This window comes from Gobio gobio (genome assembly GCF_949357685.1).
Source record: "Gobio gobio genome assembly, chromosome: 7".
Lineage (NCBI taxonomy): Eukaryota > Metazoa > Chordata > Actinopteri > Cypriniformes > Gobionidae > Gobio > Gobio gobio.
Window position 1 is genome coordinate 26814653 of NC_137103.1, and position 20889 is coordinate 26835541.

Here is a 20889-nt window from a genome sequence, read left to right on the forward strand (position 1 = left end):
AGTATTATGCAATTGTGCAAGGATTCTTTATAACGTGACGTTGAGTTAAACAACGTGGGCCATGTCATTTAAACACAGTGAAATACATTGAGGGGCACAATCTGCACCATACATAATTAAAACACTTTTGGTTGCACTTTATTTTACAGTACATACACTTACGTGTACTTACGGTGTACTTAACTAAGAAAGTAGTGGGTAATATAAGGTAACTGCATGGGTTAAGGTTAGGTTTAGGGGTAGGTTCAGGGTTAGTACCTAGTCATTACCCAGTTATTGTAATTACTATATTAAGTACATAGTATGTACATGGGGAACAGGGCTGTAAAATAAAGTGCTACCACACTTTTTATAGAAGGACAGTCGTCTTCTCGTGTAAGTGATGCCATTCAAATGACTCTTTACTAAAACACAATTTATTTCATAATGTGTAAAACTTTTAAATTAGCATCAAAGTACCGAATGCACCTTTAATGTCAAGTCAAGTCACCTTTTTTCAAAGCACCTCCACAGCAATAAACAGGAAAATCAACTATGGGACCAATTCAAATTGTGCTGTAAAGCAGCTCTAGTCAGTTCAGTGTTAGTTCAGTTCAGTTCAGTTCAGTTCAATAACAGTGTTGAAGCTGCAAAAATCAATTATGAAATTAATTTGATTCGACTATAAGACAGCTCTACAGAACACAAGTGTCATCATTCAGCTCAACTGTCCCTATCAAACAGTGTTAGTGCAGTCAAATAAATGGAAATTCTGTCATTGATTACTCGCCCTCATGTCGTTCCAAACCCGTAAGACCTTTGTTCATCTTTGGAACACAAATGAAGATATTTTTGATGTTTTTGCACACAAAAGTATTCTTGTCACTTCATAAAATTTAAGTTGAACCACTGGAGTCACATGGACTATTTTAACAAAAAAGTGTTTAACAAAAAGCCTTGAAAGTGTTAATTAAATAGCTGTCTATGGAGGGGCCTGAGAGCTCTCGGATTTCATCAAAAATATCTTCATTTGTGTTCCGAAGATGAACGAAGGTCTTACGGGTTTGGAATGACATGAGGGTGAGTAATCAGTGACAGAATTTTAATTTGTGAGTGAACTAACCCTATAAGTGTCTTCTAAACCACAACTAAGCGAGCCAAAGGCGACAGTGCCAAGGAACCCAAACTCCATCAGATGACTGAAATTGAGAAAGAAAAAAACCTCTGGAGAAACAAGTCAAGGGGCCAGTCCATTACTCTTTGGTATAACACTGAAGCTTAATCTTTTACATAATTTATAGATATATGGATACCATTTATCATACAGAACTTCACCTTTTCTTCAACTGTGTTCCTGAGGTTTCTCTTCCATGAGTCAGCGTAAGTGAGTAAAGGGTTAAGCCTTCATGTCTCTTGTCTTTTAGAGAGTGTGAGGGTGTGGCCTGCTCTTTGGCCAAGAGCCACTCTTTCCCCCTCCTCTTTCTCTCTCTCTCTCTCTCTCTCTCTCTCTCTCTCTCTCTCTCTCTCTCTGTCCATGCACGTCAGTCTGTCTGGAATAGCCCGAGCAGCAGCAGTAACAGGAAATCAGAGCGCTGTGGTTTCAGCACAATGGCAGAGCTCCACAGCTCAGCTCCCTGTAGCCTATAGCCTGCTGAGCACACTTGGAGACGTGCTCTCACCGTCTGGAGAGAGTTAACCATCAGTTTACCTAAACCTACCCTCTTCCCTCTCCCTCTCCTTGTCTTTCTTCTTTGGTGCCTTGCAGGTGTTCCTGAAGGAAGCTCTGGAGCAGAGGCTGGAGAAGGAAAGAGAGGAGGTGCGCACAGCGGCTGGTATGGTGATCCGGGCCCACATACTAAGTTATGTGGCAAGGTTAGTGCAGCTTTGTGTGTGTTTATGTATAAACACGCTTTGTTAAATGAGGTCGGGTGAATTACCAAAGACTGTCATTGTGACTTCAGTTACTTTTTATTGAGTTGAGTGGATGGATTGCCATAATCCAATATGTGAATGAGTTGAAAGTTGCATCGTGCAATGATTTACCAGAGCTGTGTGAATCAGTGTATTGAGAGCAAACCCTAGTGGATTAGATTCATTATGAAAGTGCAGGGAAACAAATGAGGGCTATACCATGAAAAGTCACAAAGAGTATCTTTTCACTGCAAATACTGAACAATAAGCACTACGAACAGGTAAATAAATTAACATGCAGTTTATTTATAAATCAGTTTTGAGAGCCGTTAGAATGATCAGGGATTTTATTTTGGTTTACTGTACATGCATACTGAACATGGTTTACTGTACATTATCCGTAGAAAAAAAATAAGATAACCTGTTAAACATGAAAGTATTATGCAATCATAAAAGACATTTTCTCCTTATACAGAACATTTTTGAGGTCTATAAAATTGTAGTCAAGAACTCTAGGGATCGATACAGAACCCCATTGATCCTTTTTTTAAATAAAAAATGATTGTAAATCAAACATGATTTGGCATCAAAATATCAACACCTGTTTTATGTAAAGGGCGTGCTGAGATGCTATTTTGGTTCCTGTCAATTAGTGTTCATATGCACCTCTGTACTGAAGTCTCTGTTTCGCCTTAATTTTGTATTAAGTTCAACACACATAGTCCAGCATTTATGATTTAGGTGGCCTAGTCTAAGTGCATGAGAACTGTGGCACAGCTGCTTACACAGATCAAACACAGATCTTTTATTATGACAGACAACTAACTATAGCCAGAGTGTTTTATATTAATGACCGTCTTTCATATTTGGGATTGAATCTCTGAATATTTAGAATTGTGTGGCTAATTGCTTTTTAAATGATTTAATGACATTGTTGTTTATTATATTGAGTAATTGCTATAATATAATTTATCCCTGTAAACTAATCATTAATGAAAAGCCTTGAGGGCTCGCTCTCTAATGTGTCATTCTTCTTCTCGCAGAAAACACTATAAAAAAGTCCGGACCAGCACCGTCACAATCCAAAAGAACTATCGCGCTCACTTCTGGAGACAAGCCTTCCTGCGTTTCCGCTCCGCTGCCGTGGTCCTCCAGAAACACCTCCGCGGACAGATCGCTCGGCAACTCTACCACCAGCTCTTGGAGGAAAAACAGAGGAGAGAAGAGGAGGAGAGAATAAGAAGAGAGGAAGAAGAGAGGAGATATCAAGAGGAGCTGAGGAGACTTGAGGAAGAGAGACGAATACAAGAGGAAGAAAGGAAGAGAAAGGAGGAGGAGAGACAGAAGCTTCAAGAGGAACAGAGAAGGAAAGAGGAGGAAGCTTTACGGATACAGCAGGAAGAGGAAGAGTTAAGCAGGAGACAGGAAGAGCTCAAGAGCAAACAGGAGGACAGAGAGGCAGGGCACAGCAGGTAAAACGCAATCTGGGCAAATGTTTGACTTTCAATTTAGGTCAACCAAAATCTGTGTTGCCTGCTGGACTGTGCTCTTAATCTACTCTGTCTGAAAGGATTCTCTCCTGTTTTTTTTCTCATATTAGGAGTTTAGTGGGGAAAAATCATCACAACTACAAGGTATTATTTCTATTGGATTTGATTATATATTCCTATGAGAGAGATTTCAAAAGGACACATCTCTTGTACTGTCCTAATTCTCTGCCTTCACTTACAGAAAGTCTTTGCCAATGACATGGTAATGTGTTATATGGGTCAAAAAGGCCATGTAAAAACCTTAAGTAGGTTGTAACCATAGTCATTCGGTGACTTAAAATTTGATATCACAGAGAGGATCCCTGCAGTCCCTCATGACTGTGTGTTGCAGTCAGTAAGCCTCTCAAAATATCAGATAATGTGAAAATATTAAGTTAGTTCCGGTTATAAAACATCCTTTGGCGCAACTCCCAATGTATAGATTACATCAATTATTCATCAAAAAACACTACCTTGAAAAATATATTTTCAAAATGTTTTGAAAATAACAAAGATGTCTATACCATGTATGTAACATGTAAGGGGAAAAATATCTTATTTCTTACAGTCACACTACATGACATTAAATTGAAACTTCTTAAAAGTTTATAGAGGTTTTTCAAACTTGTTTTAAACTTGAATTTTAAAATACTTGTATAGCTTATCATGAAAACTGTCATTGACCCATATACCAGAATAATTGCCATATTCATGTACCATGATGTTTACATAATACCAAAAAGAAAGTTTTGACAGAATGAACTGTATATATCATAGATGTGTTTCATCCCTGTCCCTCCACCCTATTCCAGAAGGACGTGTCCCACGGCCTGTGCCAGTATTCATCTGAAGAGGAGAGTCGTCAGATGGAGGAGATCCTGCGGTTGGAGCGAGAGATTGAGCGACTGCAGAGACAGAGAGACGAAGGAGTTTCCTTGCTAAACGACGGCTCCAGAGACGAGCTGCGGCAGAAGAGGGACGCCGAGATCTACCGCCTGGAGAAAGAGGCTTCACGTGTGGCCACGGAGTTCCTGGAGATGCTGGACTTCGGAGGCTTGGAGCAGTCGCTCTCCAGCGAGGAGAACCTTCACGACCCCTCGGAGACAACCGCTCCTCTGGCCGAGGAGGAGGTGGACGAAGGTTTCCCTGCGGAAGACGAGTGTATCCCCCTCCGTGACTTCCCTCCCCCAGCTGCCATGCCTCAGGACAAAGAGATTCTCTCCAGTCTTCCGCCTCCACCGCCCGCCTTTGCAGAAGGTCTTATGGGCACTTCCTCACCTGCACGGATGGAGCGGCCGAAATCCAATTCCTCCATTAATCGAAACAGACTCTCGGACATTCCCCCACCTCCACTTTCAGCTCCACCCCCTCCTCCACCTTCAGCTCCACCCCCTCCTCCACCTGTACTGGCACAAACCAAAGAAGACTATGGAGTGGTCTATAAAAACTCCAGAAAGTTGCTAACGGAGATTGTGCTGCCAGTGGAGGAAACCAGCTTCAGTATTCTGCCTGACACAGAGTCAGACTATGACCAAGAAGAGTTTGAGGAGGCGTTGGGGAGTTGTGGGGACGCAGGAAGTACGAATGATGGACACCTCACTGATGAGGAAGTGCTACGCAGATCTTCCTGTACCTACAACAGCACAGACTCCTTTAGGGGAAGCTCTGACTCAGTGAGTTCACTCTTTTCACACCTAGACAGGAAACGGGCATTCACACACGATTTTAAAAGAAATGAAACTTCGGCCATAATTGAATCAGCATCATGTCATTCCAAAGCTGTATGAATCACTTTCTTCTGTGGAACATTAAAGAAAATATTTTGAAGAATGTCGGTAACCAAACAGTTTCGGTTCCCATTGACTTCCATTGAGTGGACAAAAAATACCATGTAAGTCAATGGGAAACAAAAAATTTTGGTTACCGACATTCTTTTATGTTCCACAGAAGAAAGTAAGTCATGCAGGTTTGGAATTGCATGGTGGTGATTAAATGATTGGGTTAGGCTTAGAATTAAAGTTAGAATTGGGCTGATTGAGGATCATGACCACATCAGATGCGTTTCATATGGGCTGTTCATGACTAACATTTAAAAAATGTATCTGCATTTTAAACATTTTATATCACAAAATTATCATTATTCTCAGAATGAATGGAGACCTAAAACATATCTCTAAATTTACGGTGAAAAAACGGCAGCTTTGGTTGAAATTCGGCTTAAAAAATGCGGTGACATTAACGGATGGTATATTGCTACTTGTATATTTTATAACTTATAACTATACATTTCATTCATATTATATTTGATTTATATATATTTCAAGTTATATAATCTTAATTTACCAATTTGCCCTCAAATGTACCGATAACCACCATAATAATAAGTGGTAAAACAAAAAAAACCAGAAGATAAATCAGAAATCATAGTAAGTGGACTGTCCATAAAACATGGCCAATGCTCATGTATATAGGGGTACACAGGGTCAAACATACAGACAAAACACCCAGGTTACACACATTACACTGAAAATGCAACAAACATTGACTAAATAACAGAAAATGTAACACAAAACTCCATAAAATATTGTACTTTAGGGCGTTTTGTGTTATTTAGTTACCAATAACAAAAATAAGAAGAAACAATTATATTCATAAAATTTTTTATCATGCATGATGTCACACACTGACTTCTGAGAATGTAATTTGGTAATTTATAGTTTTTACTTGACAAAACCATACATTTGATGGCATTTTGCTGTAAAATTACATATAATGTATAATGATCAACCATTTATTGCTTTTCATCGTATGGTAAGGTCACTTAGTTAACTACAAGAACAAGTTGTTATGTTGAGTCTACTTTGTTAAAAAGTCACTGCTTGAGTTGCCATAGAGGTGGTGCTTTAAAGGGCATGACTTTAGAGACAACATCTCAGCATGTTTACAGTTTCATCACATTGGCAGTACATCGCAACTCTCTTGGAGAAATCACATCTATTAATTCATTTAAAGCACTGCTGCTAAAAATATTGATCTTAACCAGAATTGACAACTAGCTGACCTAAAGACCCATCTGTTGTTTGTTGTAGTGTTTCTACTCAGTTGGTGTTTTACTATCTGTACATTACATTCTGTACTAATACATACTATCTGTCACTAAACATTTGCATAAAGTTTGCTAATCTTTGTGGCATCTCCAGCGGTCACTGTCACTCACGTAGCCTGTCATTTAAAATGAGTGACTTCCAGTTGCATTGTTGCTGCAAAGTGTGAACCCCTTGTAAGGAATTCGGCTTGAAAGGAATATGCATTTCGTCATGTTTATACAGTTCAGTGTCAGGGTAGTGAGATCCGGTATTGCTTGGAGCAAAACAGAAACATTCAGCATGTTGCCCTAATTTTTTTTTTTAGCCCTTTGTTATAATGCCATAATGAATGCATCCGCACTTGCAATATGCTTTATTGCTCTGGGTTTTTTTGTAGCCGTAGGCCTACTCATGTTTTATTTTCTAGAGCAGGGTAAGGAGTATCAGGTGCATATGATTTGATATATATATCACAAAAAAAAAAGTCTTTGTCCCTCAGGGTATTCCCAGAATGTGCAGCTATTAGCCAATACATGTCACACCTGCTCCGAACACAGTCCTGCAACAGTTTGATTGTTGACTCTCGGCGAATATTTGAACGCAGAAACCTGATTCGGGTTATGTTTGGGTGTAATATGAAACTTGACATGACAGTTAACAATGGGAGCACATTTACTGATGTCATGCTCTATTTCTTTATATTAACTAGTAGGATTAGGCTGAAATGCAGATGTCCAACCGCAGCAAACACAAAAAAGTGCTCGGTTACAGAGTAAAGAAGAGCCATTTCAATGTTGATGATAATAATATTATATCTTATTATTATCAATGTAAAATTATCAATATTTTAGTTCTGCTGCTTCACGTGTTTTGTGGAACCATGATTTTTTTATGTATATAAATTGCTTGTATTTGGAATAACACTATTTTGTAACATAATAAATGGCTTTACTGTCACCTTTATTAATTGAATGCATCCTTGCTGAATAAAAGTATTAAAAATTTTTTTTAATAATAATAATAATAAATCTCAGACTTTTGAACTGTGATATGGTACATTTGAAAGCTCTTTATTGACATTTCACCCCCCCCCCCCTCAGTTCATGGACAGCAATGATGAGAACGACGGATATGTGGATACCGATGAGGAGGTGTCAAATGGAAGAGTGCATCTGCTAAATGGAAGTGGACCTCCTTATTTCCACAGCTACCTGTACATGAAAAGTGAGTGTTTCTAACCATTTACTTGCTTATTGTTTAGTTTAGTCTACACCATTGAATACTATTGCTCAAACTGATCATTTTTAATAGATAGACTGAAGTGAAAGATTAATATTTTGTTTTATTTTCCATCTTTAAGGTGGGCTGATGATCCCGTGGCGCAGGCGCTGGTGTGTTTTGAAAGACGAGACCTTCATGTGGTTCAGGGCAAAGCAGGACTCTCTCAAGTCAGGCTGGCTGTACAAGAAAGGTGGAGGGATGTCCACTCTGTCCCGCAGGAACTGGAAGATGCGCTGGTTCGTCCTTCGAGACTCTAAACTCATGTATTTCGAGAACGACAGTGAGGAGAAACTGAAGGGAACCATTGACATCAGAGCTGCCAAGTAAGAACTCAGTGCTCAATGTAAATGGCGATTCATGTCAGCCTAGTGTTTTCAAGCAAAAGACCAACACCACTGTTGCATTTCTAAGTTTTAATGTTCATAGACTGACGGTCTGTGGTGTTTCACGCAGGGAGATTGTGGACAACCATGAGAAGGAGAATGCACTGAATATTGTGACCGAGGACAGGACTTACCAGATCTATGCGGAATCCCCCGAGGATGCTAGGTACATTTCAAATCTGTATTTATTTTATGCTAGTGTGCCTGACTAAAAGGGTTTCTTCAATGTGTGTTAACTGACATATTCATCTGTTGTGCCCCCTTGTGGTGTAATATAACTAATTGCATATTGTACCTAGCCATGTTCTAATGCTTCCTGTCTGCATGCTTGTGTTTCAGTGGCTGGTTCAACGTGCTGAGCCGCGTCCACAGTGCCACTCCAGAACAGCTTCTGCAGATGCAGCACGAGCAGGCCAACCCCAAGAATGCAGTTGTGAGTGTTCACACTGATCTAACTCTTTCAGCACCTTTATGTATCATAGAATATGGTATTTACATGTCATTTTTATGATATTTCATCCTCAGGGAACACTGGATGTTGGACTTATCGACTCTGTATGTGCTTCCGACAATCCGGACAGGTAATGCATGGTATCATGACCGTTGCGCATATAGCATTATTCCAGAAACAGAATACTTTGGGTCCCACTTTATAGTAAGGGTATTTAACAACTATGTACAAACATTTAGATTTGATGCAATGCACTTATTGTGTATATACAGTGCCCACCACAATTATTGGCACCAATGTTTAAGATGTGGTCATGGACTTCTAAAAATTCTCCTTTTTTTAAAAACAACATAGAACCCAAATGCAAACAAAGAGAAAAATCCAACCTTTCATTTAAGTACATTACTTTGTTGGTAAAAAAAAATCACACATTTAGAAGAAAAAAAACAACCTTGAAATCATGTGTCCCACAATTATTGGCACCCCTAACAATTCCTCTGAAAAATTTAATTGATTTTTTTTTTTTAAATATATTTTTCTGTAGTTGCTAAAGTTGGTCAGGGTATCTATGAACTTTTAATAAGTAATTCATGACTTCCTGGGGTATAAATATGACGTGACACAGAGGCCTAATTCTCTTTCAAGTAAGGCAGATGTGTGTCGACCTTCATAAGTCAGGCAATGGCTACAAGAAAATAGCCACTCGCCTTAACTTGCCCATATCTATAGTCAGAGGAATCATTAAGAAGTTTAAAACAACTGGAACCGTGACAAACAAGGCTGGAAGAGGTCCCAAGTTTATCTTGCCACAACGCACAGTGAGGAGGATGGTAAGAGAAGTAAAAAAAATTCCTAAGCTCACTGTCAAAGAATTGCATCAAAGAGTGGCATCTTGGAGTCACAAAGTCCGCAAAACAACCATCAGATTCTCTCTACATGCCAACAAGATGTTTGGGAGGCATGCAAGGAAAAAGCCTTTTCTCACTAACACTCACAAACGTAAACGTCTGGAGTTTGCTAAGCTGGGACTTCAACTGGGATCATGTGCTTTGGTCAGATGAGACTAAGATTGAGTTTTTTGGCAACAAACACTCTAAGTGGGTCTGGCGTAAAACAAAAGACAAGTATGCCGAAAAGCACCTCATGCCCACCGTGAAGTATGGTGGAGGATCTGTGATGCTGTGGGCCTGTTTCTCTTGTTAGGGTGCATGGCATTATGAACGCTTTGAACTACCAGGACATTTGAAATAAAAACCTGATGGCCTCTGCCAGAAAGCTGAAGATGGGTTGTCATTGGGTCTTTCAGCAGGATAATGATCCAAAACATGTGGCAAAATCGACACAAAAATGGTTCAGCAGTCACAAACTCAAGGTCCTCCCATGGCCATCTCAGTCCCCAGACCTCAACCCAATCGAAAACCTGTGGGGTGAGCTAAAGAGGAGAGTGCATAAGAGAGAACCCAGGACACTGGATGATCTAGAAAGATTGTGCAAAGAAGAATGGTCAAAGATCCCTCTCTCTGTGTTCTCCAATCTTGTGAAATGTTATAGGAGGAGATTAAGTGCTGTCTTGTTGGCAAAAGGGGGGTGTACAAAGTATTAACATCAGGGGTGCCAGTAATTGTGGGACACATGATTTCAATATTTTTTTTGTTCTAAATGTGTGATTTTTTTTTTACCACCAAAGTAATGTACTTAAATGAAAGGTTGGATTTTTCTCTTTTTTTGCATTTGGGTTCCATGTTGTTTAAAAAAAAGGGAGAATTTTTAGAAGTCCACGACCACATCTTAAACAGGGGTGCCAATAATTGTGGAGGGCACTGTACATGTTTTTACATTCCATCTATAATAATCCATAATGACCCCACCGTTAAACGCAACCATAGCATCAAACCTTTCCCTAACCTTACCCGTATCCCACCTCAATAGCAGCAAAAGTAATGTAAAATACATAGTAGTTTAAGACACCTAATATAAAATGTGACCACATTTTCTATATTATCCATACTGTATGCATTTAATGTATTCATTTGGAACATTTCACTTTGTTTTATGTGATATAATGGTTGTACAGTGCTGTACTCATAAGATTTCTTTCCCTCAGGCCAAACTCATTTGTTATAATCACTGCTAATCGCGTGATCCATTGCAACACTGACACACCGGAGGAAATGCACCACTGGATCGGCCTCCTGCAGAAGCCTAAAGGAGACTCGAGAATAGATGGCCAGGAGTTCATAGTGAGAGGTGAGTCAGACCGGTCTGTACAAGATACAAAGATTTACAGAACAGCACTGTACTTGAAACATCATTGAGGTCGCGGTGAATAATTCTACAAAACTGGTGCCATTTGTGTCCTTCATACGCTACTGTTTGAAACTTTGGAATCACTAAGATTTTTGAAAGAAAGAAATTAATATTTTTATCCAGCAAGGATCAAAAGTGACATACATCTTTTTCAACATTATGAATGTCTTTACTATTTCAAAAATGTGTCCCGGTTTACACAAAAATGTAAGCAGCAACTGTTTTTAACACTGATAATAATAAGAAATGTGTCTTGAACAACAAATCAGCATATTAGAATGACTGGAGTAATGATGCTGAAAATTCAGCTTTGACATCACAGGAACAAATTTTTTTTTAAATTATAATAAAAACATAAAGCGGTTATATTTAATTGTAGTAATATTTCATAATTTGTCACATCGTATTTTTGATCAAATAAATGCAGGCCAACATGCAAAATGAATCTTTCAAAACCAAAATAAATCTTACTGACCCAAATGTTTGAATGGTAGTGTACATTTGTGTAAAAATAAATTCTCTAAACAATGAATCAAGGTGCCAAAAATCCACTTTTTAAATGTTTTGTTCTTTGGTATATTTGCAAATATGCATGTTTAAACGAAAATTGCGTTGTCTTTATTCTTTCTTTATTTTTGTAATACTATAGCTAGATATCTGTAGATCTGTAGATTTTAGTTGTTATATTATTACAATACCTAATAATATTAATGTCAACTCTGTTACCATTATATTTTCCCTTTTTGAAATGATAAAGTAATCTATAACTATTGATATTCATTAAATCATCAATTTATAGTCACTAAAATATACACTTTTAATCTTCTAGAGTATAATTTTATCATACTCTAAGTGATTTATAATTCCTTCCTCCCTCTATTTTTCCATAAGGTTGGCTGCATAAAGAGATGAAGTCCAGTGGGAAGAGCACGTCTCTCAAGCTGAAGAAACGCTGGTTTGTTCTGACCAACAACTCACTGGATTATTATAAATCATCAGAGCGCAGTGCCTCCAAACTGGGGACACTGGTGCTCAACAGCCTTTGCTCGGTTGTTCAGCCTGATGAGAAAGTCTACAAGGAGACGGGTGAGTCCAGACATTTTCAAGGAGAACAAAGATTCTGAGTGTGAAAACGAGAACTAGAGAGATTTCTTCGAATTTTCATTGGACCGTTTCCAATGTCTCTGGTTTTCCACAGGTTACTGGAACATAATAATCCATGGGAGAAAGCATTCATACCGTCTCTACACCAAACTACTGAACGAAGCCATGAGATGGGCTTCAGCCATTCAGGTGGCCATCGACAACAAAGTTCCCATAGAAACACCTACCCAACAACTCATCCGGGATATCAAGGTACATTCACACTAAAATATCAAATTGAATTCATGGTCCCATGTAGAGGGAGGCTTTTCATCTTATTAACAATCATGTTTCAGTTGTGGAAGCCGATACCTCTCAAGCCCCGACAATCCATCAGGGTCAAGAACTGTAGTGTTAAGTGAGGTACACGGATGAGTGCTCTGTGTGCTGTTCACTGTTTTTTCTTGTTTTTTCTTACTTCATTCTGTATTTGTTTGATTATTTCTGAGTGCTTACTTTCTACATCGATACAGCATATTTTCCTAGAGTAATTTTGAATTGTTAACGGTGTTCTCAGTCATTTTGGCTTATGATATGCTGGACGCCATACTGACACCTAGTGGCGTGGAAGCTCAAAAGAAATGTTCACTTAGCAGCAGGGTTGCCAGTTTTTCACAACAAAACCCGCCCAATTGCTACTCAAAACTAGCCCAAAACTTGCCCAAAACAAGCCCAATCGTTCGGGGGGTAAAATGTGTGGTTTTTTTGGCAGGGTTCCCTGCAAAAATTTGCATTCCCGGGGCTAAATATCATATAATTGGGGTCGCATCAACCCGTGGACATGCAAAACAGCCCGTGGAAACAGTGTTAAAGTAGCCCAATTCCGCGGGAAAACCGCAGACTTGGCAACACTGCTTAGCAGTGCATTGTAAAATCGCATTAGTCAGTGCTAGTTATGATTTGATTTATTTCTTTAAAAAAGTGTACAGTGACAGGTGGATATTGATCATGTGATCTCAACATGGTGACCTCCATGAAAAATAAAACTGCATTGTTTTATTAAATTAATGTAACCCAATTTTTCAAAAGTAAGTTGGAAACACAATTGAGTGGACCTTTATTCTGCTATAAAGATCCAACTTTTCAGCTAGTCGACCTGAGGTGGTTAATTAGTTTGAGGTTGTAATTTATGCTCCAAAAAATAGCTTGAACTGGTTTACTGACTTTGACTGGTATGATCTAGTTTATCAAGCATGGCAAAAACGGCAAAGCTCAAAAATCTTTTGTCACTTTTGTGTGCTGTGTTTCCACCTGCAGTGATCTGTGGATGTGCATTGTGTTATATGAGTACACAAACCCCTAATGTCATTATTGTTTTCATGGTTGTGCAGGAGAGCAGTCTTAATGTGGAGGCTGTGGAGCAGATGTACTGGAGGAACCCCATCCTGAGATACACACAGCACCCGCTGCACTCGCCGCTGCTGCCTCTGCCCTACGGAGAGGTCAATGTCAGCTGTGAGTCTCTCCTTAACACTGATTGATTCCTGTGTTTCTAGTTTTTATTTATTAAATGTCTTTAGTTGTATCAGTGTTATTGTGTCAGTGTTACAGTGTTATAACTATAAATATTAGTTACTTTATGGATTTTTTTTTTCTTCGAAAAATTAGAAATGGGTGCCATGTCAACTAACTTAAATAATGTATTAAAAATGACTGAAATAAAAATAAGCTAACACTTAAAATAGGCAAAAAAAGACAAAAGCAGATGATAAATTACTAAAACTTAAAACTAAGTATTATTGTAAGTATAGTATATACAGTAATTACTACATACTAAGTATATAGTATTATATACTGTAAAAGTATATAAATAGTTTTAAAAGTTCTGTGTGTAGTATTTATGAGGATCTATTGACAGAAATGCAATATAATATACATAACTATGTTTTCAGTATAAAGTATAAAGACCTTACATAATGAACCGTTATGTTTTTATTACCTTAGAATGAGCCATTTCTATCTCCATACACTACGGGTCCCTTTACAGTGAAACCGGCATTTAGCAGCATCATGTTTCTACAGTAGCCCTAAACAGACAAACTTCTCTACAGAGCGCTAGTCACTCTCTGCTCTCTCCGACAACAACTTTTTTGTCCTGTTTTAAGCGGTGTGTGATTGCAACTCACAACCTTACCACTAGATGCTGCTAAAATTCACACAATGCCCCTTTAAAATAATACTGTAGACAATACTATTTCTATTTAGCCTGACATCGTCATAATCAGTTCTAGTCAGAATATGAGACTGATACTGCTCCACTGGGCTGTGATTATGAGGCGTGTTTCAACCGAAACAAGAAAGACCAAAATTGGATAGACCTACAACCAATCAGAGCAACGGAGTAAGTGACGTATGTCAGGGCCGTAACCACCATAGACATTGAGGGGGACAAGTTCCCCCCAATAATTAGAAATGGCCAAATTGTCCCCCCCAATATTTGATATTCTTTCACTGCTCTCCTGCACTCCATTACGCAGCGCTCTGTATGTTAGGATGACAAAAAGGTTTAAAAGTAAAATTTTTAGTCTGGGTCTGCCTCAGGTCTAACGGCGCTTGTCAATGTCAAAATGATTGAGATGGCCAATCAAATCAAAGTAGGCGGGGTTTACATTCTCTTTTGGCTCGTTCACAGTCTTCAATCAATCTATCACTTAATGCCATTGCAGGGACTCTATTCTTTCTGGTGAAATCACAAAACAAAATGTGTCCATGCTTTTAAATACAATCATTCAACATCTTTGATTTTAATGAAGAAAAAAAACTATATGAGGGCGGATTAGAACCTGTAACCTTCGACACGGTTTACAAAAACTCTACCACCAGACCACTAAGGAACTTGATAACAGCGGATTTATGTATTTATTCACTGACAGGAAGAATCTCAAGACTAACGATATATTTGACGCAAATTAATGCAAATATTATTTGCAAATAGTCCCAAAATGATTTTTCCCTACTAGAATTAGACCTAGATTTTCGTTCACTGTTCTGTTTATTTATGCTTTACAAAAAAAATAAAAATTGCCCCCCCCAATACTCCAGACATGGTTACAGCCTTGACGTATGTTGAGCGACGCATAGTTGTCAACAGACCTCAACTGCACGCATGCTGGAAGAAGTAGAAGAAGATGATGAGTGTAAACGATCTTTGCCGGTGTTGTAAAAAGAATTTAAGGATGCACAGAGTACTTACCAACACGATCATCATTTTTGAGAGAAATAGTAAAGGTGAATGCATATACGAACAAATTCTCCATTTAGGATTAGAACGAATTCGTGATTACGTTACTGTTGATCATCTGTCCGTCATCGTATAAAGCCCGCCCTGACAATTTGATTGGTCCGAACAGTTTCTGTTCGGGCATAGTTGCTCCACCACTGTTCAACTCCAGACCGAACTTCCCGACCTCAAATGTTGTGGGCGGGGCTAAGTTCGGCTGGCATCCAGGCTAATTTCTATTACTATTCTGTTACTATAACCATTGTTAAATTAATGTTCTGGCTTTAATACAATTTGTGACATACTGTTGATTACCACAGAAAATTATTTTTTTGCTGTTGATTAATTTAGAAATAATTTGAAAATGAAAACACGCATTCCAGAGACTTCATGCAAAATACTGTTTTAAAACACTTATATTAATATATACAAATAAATATTCTATAGTGTTACCAATTCATTGAAAATATTAAAATAACAAATATAAAAATAAATAAAATAATTTGATAGATTTTTTTTTTCTTTTTTTTTCTTTCTTTTTTTTATATATATACCTTTTTTTTTTATTAAATAAATTGCGTGTATTACATCTAGTCTTAAAGGTCATAAAAGCTGCATGTATAATAATTATCCAAGAAAATTCAAATGGTTTCAAAGAAATATCATTGCATGTCAACTACCCTTTTACAAACTGATAAACAAAAGTATTTTCTGTGGGAATTGACTGCAGGCCATTTATGCTGTTAATAGAGCTTAACGTTTATTAAACCTGGGACATTCCGTAAACATTCGATTCAAACCGCAATCTCCGGTTCACACGGTTCATATACTTTGGTCCTATTGTTGGATTGTTGTTGATTAATTTGTGTAGTGACGCACATTTTTACCATTTGAACTTTGGATTGGTGGGATGATGGATTTAATCCCTTTGTCTCGGTTTCTTTCTCCATCTGTCTCCTCTTCCTGTCCTACTTACTGCAGTGCAAAAGGAAAAAGGCTACACCAGCCTGCAAGATGAGGCAGTCAAGATCTTTAACTCATTACAGGAGATGGAAGCTGTGTCAGACCCAATGCCCATCATTCAGGGCATCTTACAGACATGTCAAGATCTGCGGCCGCTCAGAGATGAAGTCTACTGTCAGCTGATCAAACAAACCAATCACGTGCCTCAGCCCAACAGCTCCGCCAACCGTGCACACTGGCATCTGCTCACCTGCATGAGCTGCACCTTCCTGCCCAGCCGTGGCATCCTCAGATACCTCAGATTCCACCTGAAAAGGTATTGTTGCTACTTCTTCAATGTGACATACTTTCATACTGTTAAATAATAGATTTTCACTGTCATTTTTCTGTAGTGTTCTAACATATGAAGGTTTGTGGTAGAGGAGAAAATATAGGAAATGGTGGAAATAACATCCTGTCCTAAGCCCTTGTACCTCAGCCTAAATAATCAAATTCATTGCATCCTCTGAAAAGTATAACAATGACTTGGTCCATCCTGGATTTGTCTTGGGTGGTCTTATGTTGACAGATTAATCGTTTGTTAAATCTGGACTCATCTAATCTGCGTGAATTATGTAAATGACATATTTTGGATGCAAAATGCTTCAATTTTGCTGTAGGCCAGTGTGTTTGCATCACTGTACACTACTTGCTATTTGGTTTATCTGTTTAATAATGAAATGATCACAAAAATTTAGTTTTTTAACTGAAATCGCGGACATTTTTAGTGTAATTTTAGTATTAGCAGTGTAATTTTAGTATTAGCAATATACTATTACAGTATTTATTCATTTATGTTTTCAGTTTATTCTAATTTCAGTTTAGGTTTTAGTAATTTTGTTATGTGCTTTTGTCCATTTTTTTTTTATAAATATCTATATAGCTTTAATTGTAGTAATTTCTGAAACATTTCTCATTTTTGTTTCTTTAATTTTTTATGTTTTTTTTTTTTTTTTTTGCTACAACTTTGTTAATTTTGTTTATATATTTTTTTTAATATATTAATCTTGCCATGAAAATAGCCAGATGGTAATATGGCAATAAAACAATAAATAAAATATATAAATAAATACATTTTATTTCAGTTAACAATAACAACACTGATTCTGACCACATAATATTTTGCATTTGGTGACATTAATATTTTCTGATATCACTCACATCTTAGGATAAAGGAGCTGTTCCCTGGAACAGAAATTGAGATGTTCGCCGTGTTCATTGGCGAGTCGCTGAAGAAGACAAAAGCGCGTGAGTTTGTGCCTTCACAAGACGAGATTATCGCCCTCCTGAACAGACGGGAGATGACGACCACCGTTTACTGCCATGGTGGAGGCTCCTGCAAGATTTCAATCAACTCTCACACTACAGCAGGAGAGGTGAGGGATGCTAACAGTTTGCAAAGCACAGCCAAACTGCAAAAATATAATGAATATAATATAATGCAATAGCTTAGTGTTTTAAGAGATTCAGAAATGCATCATTGTACCCACACAAGTAATCACAAAAATGTTATCATGCAATTATAAAACAAACAGTGCCAAAACATTTTTGGCTCTGGCAATTGAAAGGAAAAAGTCCTCCTGTGCCTTTCAACGAACAGAAAACTCATGAAAATTGATGGTGTAATTCGCTGATGGCGAAGTGTTTAATTTCTTTTCTGTGTGTAGGTGGTAGAGAAACTGATCCGAGGCTTGGCTATGGAGGACAGCAGGAACATGTTTGCTTTGTTCGAGCATAACAATATGATCGACCGGGCCGTGGAGAGCAGGGTGATCGTTGCCGATGTGCTGGCCAAGTTTGAAAGGTAAAGTTACACCACAAAGCTGCACCTATTCACTCTCAGAAATTAAACTCTGTGCCTTCAAAACTCTGCCAAGCGCATGTGTCATCACTCACTTGGTTATTAAAGCGGTAATGTATTGATAACATCCATAAAACCAATGTAAAATAAATGTATTTAATGAGTAGCACACAAAAATGTATATTTGTTTTGGTGGTTGTTTCTCAGGTTGGCAGGAAGTGAGGTGGAGGAAGACGGCCCATGGAAGCTGTACTTCAAACTGTATTGCTTCTTAGATGTTGAGAGCATGCCCAAGGAAGGAGTGGAGTTTGTCTTCATGTTTGAGCAGGTCAGTAATTTATAGTTTCACTTTTTGCCCCTTTTTTGTTCAACACAATTTGAGGAGGTGTGTAATACCTAAATATCTAAACTAACTAATGTTTCCCATTCATCTCAATGGCAGTAAGCTTTTATATGTATTTATAAAAGCTAGTATTTATTTATATTTTCATTTTTAATTTTAGTTGAAATGTATATTTTATTAAAATATTTTATATTGTTATTGTCATTTTTATATATATATATATATATATATATATATATATATATATATATATATATATATATATATATATATATATATATATATATATATATATATATATATATATATATATATATATATATATATATATATATGAATAATAAGATATTAAGTCTTGTTTTCTTAAAAATGTATCAAATTAGGCCAGTGGGTTAAGAATAATAAACTTGTTTTCCCCTTGAATTAAATACATTTTTCTTACACCATTGGCAGATATCTTTTTCATTGCTGTAGCAGAAACCCACTCCATTTTGTAATACATTTTTCAAAAAACAAGACTTAATATCTTATGTCATTTTGCTTCTCAAGTTAACATATCTTGACTTAACAATGTTTCGATATTTGTATTGGAAAACAAGACAAAAATAAGTAAGAAAATGATTTTTTGCAGTGTTCAGATGAATTCAGATGTGAGTCTTGTTCTCATTCATCTTTCCAGGCTCATGAAAGTTTAATAAGCGGTCACTTTCCTGCCCATGAGGACACCCTTCAGCACCTGGCTGCTTTACGTCTGCAGTACCTATATGGGGATGTGTCTCGGGTGAACTGGAGCCTGGACAACATCTACCCCACTGGTCGTCTGCGCAACCGCATTCTTCAGTTCACCAAAGTAGGAGGAGCAGCCGGACCAGGTCAGACCCTAGAAAGGAGGAGGACGAGCTTCCTGGATGGCACGCTGAGGCGTGGACTGAAGACGGGCACTATGAAGAAACAGCGCAGCATGCAGGAGGAACAAATGCTGGAAATGTGGATCAAGGAAGAGACTTCAGCCACCAGGGCCAAAGTTATGGAAAAGTGGAGTCGACTGCATGCTCTGGACCAACACCAAGCTATGATCAAATATATGAACATCATTAAAGAATGGCCTGGGTATGGCTCTACGCTGTTTGATGTGGAGGTAAGCACCCAGGATGGAACAAAAGGATGTTTGAGATATGAGATGAATACAATGTGGGTTCAATGGAAAATCATTCATACCTACCTTTCATGCCAAAACAAAAATGTACCTATACATAAAATCCAGCCTAAATGCAGACTCATACCTGTAAAACACCAACAACTTTTATTCCTTTTCACACAAATAATGATTTTATTCATTAGAAATTAGACTATTGATTAATAAAGACGTATGATGATTTGTAAACCAATATTTTGATATTTACTTCATATAACCAACTCCATATTGATGACTTTTTCTAGTAAACTCGCTCGGTAGCTCCCTGATACTGCGTTGCACTCGCAAAGCAAAGTGCTTGGGCATCCATGAAACACGAGTCACGATTAAAGAACTGACTGACTTGTAGAAGCAAGCTAAAATGGCATGGTTGCTTCAGAAAATGCATTTTTATCTTATTGTTTGCTTATATTACCACTATCAGTTAGGTTTAGTGTAGGTGGTACATCATTTTCAAACGTGATAGAGCTTTAAGCTTTTAGCGGCAGTCACCAGACATTACATTTCTGAAATTCTGAATTCTGAATTCAAATTATGTTTTGGGTAAACGCAATGTGCTTTTAGCGCCCCTCACTGGGCATTTCACATTGCATTTCAATATAATTTAGCATGTTTTGGGTTGGATGATTACATGAATTGAAATGGTTTAAACCTCCCCATCAAGCTATCTATTTCTAATTAGCAGTTGTGGCCTAATGGTTAGAGAGTCAGACTTGTAACCCAAAAGTCATGTATTTGATTCTCAATACCAGCAGGAAAGCGTAGGTGGGGGGAGTGAATGAACATGAATGAATGGTTATGCATTTGTGATGGTATTCTTAGAATGTTCTGGCCAGTTGCTTTACTGTCCAAGTCAAAAGAGCTCAAACTCAGACGGTATCTGGATCATTTTTCTATAGTCTAATCTGACATTTTCTGTGATTCTATGTGCAGTGTAAAGAAGGAGGTTTCCCTCATGACCTCTGGCTGAGCGTGAGTGCCGAGAACGTGTCTGTGTATAAGAGAGGAGAGGCCAAACCTCTGGAGACTTTCCCCTATGAACACATTGTCTTTTTTGGAGCTCCTCATGCCAGCACATACAAGATCACAGTGGATGGGAGAGACATGTTCTTTGAGACACCTCAGGTAAGCAAATGTCATTCTAAATGGCTAGTTCACCCAAAGATGTCATCATTTACTCATCCACATTGTCCTTCCAAACCCATAAGACTTTTGTTCATCTTGGAAAACACAAATTAAGATATTTTTAATGAAACCT

At 37.9% G+C, this 20889-nt stretch overlaps 1 protein-coding gene across 1 annotated transcript in view; it reads left to right on the forward strand.

Moving 5' to 3' along the window:
• myo10l3 (myosin X, like 3) overlaps positions 1 to 20889 on the forward strand; it is a 62091-nt gene that overhangs the window by 38136 nt on the left and 3066 nt on the right. The window contains exons 20-38 of the mRNA XM_079821949.1: positions 1745 to 1851; positions 2934 to 3362; positions 3491 to 3524; positions 4232 to 5092; positions 7606 to 7729; positions 7866 to 8109; positions 8240 to 8335; positions 8509 to 8602; positions 8695 to 8750; positions 10725 to 10867; positions 11819 to 12013; positions 12126 to 12283; positions 13402 to 13525; positions 16272 to 16569; positions 17461 to 17668; positions 17960 to 18096; positions 18301 to 18421; positions 19116 to 19574; positions 20565 to 20756. Of these exons, the coding sequence (XP_079678075.1) occupies positions 1745 to 1851; positions 2934 to 3362; positions 3491 to 3524; positions 4232 to 5092; positions 7606 to 7729; positions 7866 to 8109; positions 8240 to 8335; positions 8509 to 8602; positions 8695 to 8750; positions 10725 to 10867; positions 11819 to 12013; positions 12126 to 12283; positions 13402 to 13525; positions 16272 to 16569; positions 17461 to 17668; positions 17960 to 18096; positions 18301 to 18421; positions 19116 to 19574; positions 20565 to 20756 (4080 nt within the window). The remainder of the gene's footprint in view (positions 1 to 1744; positions 1852 to 2933; positions 3363 to 3490; positions 3525 to 4231; positions 5093 to 7605; positions 7730 to 7865; positions 8110 to 8239; positions 8336 to 8508; positions 8603 to 8694; positions 8751 to 10724; positions 10868 to 11818; positions 12014 to 12125; positions 12284 to 13401; positions 13526 to 16271; positions 16570 to 17460; positions 17669 to 17959; positions 18097 to 18300; positions 18422 to 19115; positions 19575 to 20564; positions 20757 to 20889) is intronic.